Here is a 5,187-nt window from a genome sequence, read left to right as displayed (position 1 = left end):
TTTGCTTTTTTGTGTTTCTGGTGCTCCTAGGGCTCCTCCTCCTGCTGCTGCTGCTGCTTCTGCTACTATTACTGTTGATGCTACCAAGGATTAGCCTGTACTCCCAATCGGAAAACGTGCGCACGTTCGGCTCTCAGTCACTGGCAGGATAACTCTCTAGTGTCTGTACTTGACTCTCCTTGCTGCAAACGCTGCTCTCCCGCTCCGTGGGCTCCTTGGTTACTTTTATTACACTTTTCGTAATGGGCCTTTCTTTCTTTCAGTGTCTCGCACCACAGAAGTTTCACTTTCAACGCTCGGCTCGTGTTATGTAAATTTTAACAATATTCTTTGCTATTCGCACGCTGTAAAATGTCCAGATGGAAGGGAAAAGAGGAGCATTCAGTTAAGGTTGTTTTTGGCCAAATGACGACGACGTTGCACAAGGCAGTGAGGAAAATCAATAAAACAGGCATATAAATCGTCTGAAGCGAGGCGACAAATGTGGCACACAATTTCACGACAGTTTTAGACTGCAATATTCGATCGATTTTCTACACTTTTCGCACTTTTTGTTATTTTCCGTAAAGTAACTTGCGTCGCCAGCCAATTACCACTTGAGTTCTGGGTTTCTTTGGATTGGATTTCTTTTTTCAAATCTTCTCTTTTTATTTTATTGGTCTTAACGAGACAAGGATACTTTGGGTTGGAATTCTGCCTACTTCGAAGGTCCTCTGAAAACTGACGGAGCAGCGGAATGTCGATGGCTCAAATAGCGGAGCACTTTGGGGCTCTCGCGATTTCTCCCTGGAAGGCCAATGATTTTCCTTGGGTGGTGGTGGGTTTTCCTTTGTGCGCTGGAAAGTCCGCCCGTTGTTTGCGCATGTGCTACCTGTTTTGGCGTTCTTATTCAAAGTTAAACAAAAATGACACGTCTTATCCACAAGCAACAAAAATGCGCAGCAGTAATGATTTATCTTGTTCTTGGCCAATGCTGCCCATCAAACAGCTGACTAATGGTGGAGCGATAACAGTTATCGAAACAGCTGTTTGGGTATCACTTTTAATATTCGAACTAAGTTTTTTTTAAAAATCGGTTGTAAAAAGGGCTACAGTATTAGATGCAAGGAATTTAAAAACTATATATTTTTGTCCGTTAAAACTTTTTTTTTCCTTTAAAAACTCATAAAACAATATATAAGTCACATACTAGTTTAGAATTAATGAATTCCTAGTCAGGAAAACTATTTTAGGGAGTTATAAAATTTAAATTAAAAAAGCAACATTAGAAACCCCCCTTTAAACATATTTAGTACAATCAACAGTTTCTTCGTAAACCTCTATTTACAATAGATTTTCGTTTTTGTACTTAAACATAGTATTTAAATCGACTTTTAGCTAACTATTTCAGTGAGAGGTTGTTGTCAGTTTCTCTGACGCCCCCTGCTCCGCGACGTTTCCTCTGCTGCTTCCGCTGCAGGAGCTTCTTCTTTCGCTGTCCGCGCCTGCTGGGCTTTAGTCTCATGGTCAAGTCTTTCCTTGGCGCGGAAGACTTTCGATTGTAGGTAGAAAGAGCCGCCCTTTGACCGCTCATTGACGTTGAAGAGATGCTCGTAGTTTTTCGAAATACGCTCCACGTTCTTGACATCTTCTATGTTTAAGATTTGCTTTGCCTCCTCGAGGGTCATACCTGCAGGGGAGTAATGTTTATGACTTTTATACTTTATTTTATGTAAGTTATTGATATCATACCAGTCCGCAGATTGGATTCAGCACTTTTGTCTCCCTGTTTGCCGCCACCAGCTCTCCGGGCGGCTTCCTGGGAGGCGGCAATTTCCTGCCTAAGCGCCTTGGTGAAAGCCCGCCCCACCGCCTGGGCGCCCAGTACTATGATTTGGGCGATATACTTGGCCATGTGCCTACTTTGTATGCTTCTGATATCAAACGTAAAACTTGTGGCACACTGTTGTTTTGGTTCCTCGTTGAATTGCTTACGAAAATGTGATTCTAAATTACGCAACAGCTAATTTTGGTGAGTGCTGCAGATTGAAAGACTGTTGTATCCTGGAACTTATGCCTTTACTATTTACTCGAATTCATTATGCCGCAAGGAACAACATTTTATTTATTTTTAAATTTAAAAACCAAATAACCAATTGCTACAATGTATATAACCTCAACGCGGCACAAAGCTGGAAAGTCAGCTGTTCGTCATCGAGTTGGCAGCACCGATATCAATGTCCTCCTATCGATATTGAATGATAAATATTTGGCTATAATCAAGCCAATGTGGCTATAACGGTATAAAATTTAAGTTTAATTTTAAAGTTATTTTAAAATAGCAATTAAAAAATAAAAAAAATACAGTTAGTTCAATTATCTTTTTAAGTGATAAAGAGGGTTAGATAGTTTCCCCCTCTGGGATGCCACAAAAAATTAAAAAAAAAAAATCGAATAAATATTTTCTTCCTGGATTTTGATGCAGATCGATGGAGAATCTATCCACAAATCGTTTAAGGTATTCCACTCGTGAATATGATAATTTTTGGCAAAGATATGGCCTTCGCTGTGGGTCAGATAGTCGCCATGCATTTTCCCCATTTCGAAGGGGATGCCCCAGAAAATTTTAGAAAAAATCGAAAAAATATTTTGTTCCTGGATTTTGATGCAGATCGATGGAGAATCTATCCACAAATCGTTTAAAGTATTCCACTCGTGAATATGATCATTTTTGGCAAAGATATGGCCTTCGCTGTGGGTCAGATAGCCCTCCCCATGCGATTTCCACATTTCGAAGGGGATGCCCCAGAAAATTTTAGAAAAATCGAAAAAATATTTTGTTCCTGGATTTTAATGCAGATCGATGGAGAATCTATCCACAAATCGTTTAAAGTATTCCACTCGTGAATATGATAATTTTTGGCAAAGATATGGCCTTCGCTGTGGGTCAGATAGCCCTCCCCATGCGATTTCCACATTTCAAAGGGGATGCCCCAGAAAATTTTAGAAAAAATCGAAAAAATATTTTGTTCCTGGATTTTGATGCAGATCGATGGAGAATCTATCCACAAATCGTTTACTGTATACCACTCGTGAATATGATCATTTTTGGCAAAGATAACCCCTTCGCTGTGGGTCAGATAGTCGTCCCCATGCATTTTCCCCATTTCTAAGGGGATGCCCCAGAAAATTTTAGAAAAAATCGAAAAAATATTTTGTTCCTGGATTTTGATGCAGATCGATGGAGAATCTACCCACAAATCGTTTAAGGTATTCCACTCGTGAATATGATAATTTTTGGCAAAGATATGGCCTTCGCTGTGGGTCAGATAGTCGTCCCCATGCATTTTCCCCATTTCGAAGGGGATGCCCCAGAAAATTTTAGAAAAAATCGAAAAAATATTTTGTTCCTGGGTTTTGATGCAGATCGATGGAGAATCTATCCACAAATCGTTTAAGGTATTCCTCTCGTGAATCTGATTGTTTTTGGCAAAGATATGGCCTTCGCTGTGGGTCAGATAGTCGTCGCCATGCATTTTCCACAGATCGATGGAGAATCTATCCACAAATCGTTTAAGGTATTCCATTCGTGAATATGATAATTTTTGGCAAAGATATGGCCTTCGCTGTGGGTCAGATAGCCCTCCCCATGCGATTTCCACATTTCAAAGGGGATGCCCCAGAAAATTTTAGAAAAAATCGAAAAAATATTTTGTTCCTGGATTTTGATGCAGATCGATGGAGAATCTACCCACAAATCGTTAAAGGTATTCCACTCGTGAATATGATAATTTTTGGCAAAGATATGGCCTTTGCTGTGGGTCAGATAGTCGTCCCCATGCATTTTCCCCATTTCGAAGGGGATGCCCCAGAAAATTTTAGAAAAAATCGAAAAAATATTTTGTTCCTGGATTTTGATGCAGATCGACGGAGAATCTATCCACAAATCGTTTACTGTATTCCACTCGAGAATATGATCAATTTTGGCAAAGATATGGCCTTCGCTGTGGGTCAGATAGTCGTCCCCATGCATTTGCCCCATTATGAAGGAGATGCCCAAAAAAATTGTAGACCCTCTGCCAAAGTGGCCCAAAACAATGGAACCGACGACACACGAATGGAATTCAGGAATTTTTGTGTTAGAATTTTTGGCAAGAAAAAATATTCAAAATTTTAATGAGTAATAGAAAAAATAGTAAATTCAATTCCTGTCACCGTCATGACTTCCGAATGGGAGAAAACTTACCATCGGCTAGTCCGGGAAAATGAAAATGACGAGTGGAGACTGGAGCTCCTCGAGAGGCAGGTGCGCCACTTCAAAACCAAACGACAACGTATACAGAACCAGATCGAGCTGGAGAAAAAGGACATGGATGTGTGGGTGGACTTGATGGAGCACTTGAAGCTCGAGGCAAAGCGCTACAAGCAGGAAAAAAAGCATCAACTCACTCCCAAGAAAAAAAAACAACTGGAAAATCTTCTAAAAAGGTTGCCTCACGACAAATTTGCGGAAAGGGTTCGACTTATGGAGGTGTCGGAGAATTTGTTGTCCATTCCGTGCCCAAAGAAGAAACGGACGAAAAAGCCCACAGAACTGCCCAAAAGTGACCCATGCGACTCTGATGTGCCACTGCCAAAGAAGTGTGATCCCAACCTTCAATCCTCGGTGGACCGAAAAATTAAAAAGATCAATAACGGTATAAAGACCCTTCGGAAAATAAATGAAGAAACTCTGGGGGTCATAAGTGATATTCGCGCACTGAAAGCTACCATCAATTACTTGGAACGTGGTCAATGCACCAATATGAAGATAACACCATACGTTGACCCCAGGACCGCATTGAAGACGATCAATCCGGCACCGGAAAAGAAGGCCACCATTGCCTTGGACCGTTTGCGCGTTACCAAGAACCGGAAGTACTATACACGAGAAATCCTGGACATACGACCGCCATTTATCCTCGAGAACGTGCCCCAGTTGATGCCCAAGATGTACGACTTTCTGGATCAAAACCGTGCTGAAACCGGAAAACGTAAACGCTAGCATTATTTTATTTCTGGTGGGGAAAATAATTTATTAAGCCGAGAATTAGTCTACTTAAGCATAGTCTATTTAAACGTGTTCTACGATACGCTAATCCTGTTCAGCTCTTGTTCCATATTTACAATTTACAATAACAACTAAACTCATTGATCATCGCCGGAATG

General features: G+C 40.8%; 2 protein-coding genes across 2 annotated transcripts; one reads left to right on the top strand and one right to left on the bottom strand.

Moving 5' to 3' along the window:
* Positions 1-1,304: 1,304 nt before the first annotated feature.
* Positions 1,305-2,210, bottom strand: LOC6501324 (mitochondrial import inner membrane translocase subunit Tim16). Its single transcript, XM_001954960.4, has 2 exons — positions 1,732-2,210; positions 1,305-1,669 (listed from the first exon to the last, which is right to left on the bottom strand). The coding sequence occupies exons 1-2, from the start codon at positions 1,892-1,894 to the stop codon at positions 1,404-1,406; spliced, it is 429 nt and encodes a 142-aa protein (XP_001954996.1). The 5' UTR covers positions 1,895-2,210; the 3' UTR covers positions 1,305-1,403.
* Positions 2,211-4,109: 1,899 nt separating this feature from the next.
* LOC6499264 lies at positions 4,110-5,185 on the top strand. The gene has a single exon (XM_001954959.4). The coding sequence runs from the start codon at positions 4,199-4,201 to the stop codon at positions 5,021-5,023; it is 825 nt and encodes a 274-aa protein (XP_001954995.1). The 5' UTR covers positions 4,110-4,198; the 3' UTR covers positions 5,024-5,185.
* The last annotated feature ends 2 nt before the right edge of the window (positions 5,186-5,187 follow it).

Source organism: Drosophila ananassae, chromosome 2L, assembly GCF_017639315.1.
Source record: "Drosophila ananassae strain 14024-0371.13 chromosome 2L, ASM1763931v2, whole genome shotgun sequence".
In the NCBI taxonomy this organism is placed as follows: Eukaryota; Metazoa; Arthropoda; class Insecta; order Diptera; family Drosophilidae; genus Drosophila; species Drosophila ananassae.
Note: the sequence above shows the minus strand (reverse complement) of the source record. Positions and strands in the feature narration are given on the sequence as shown.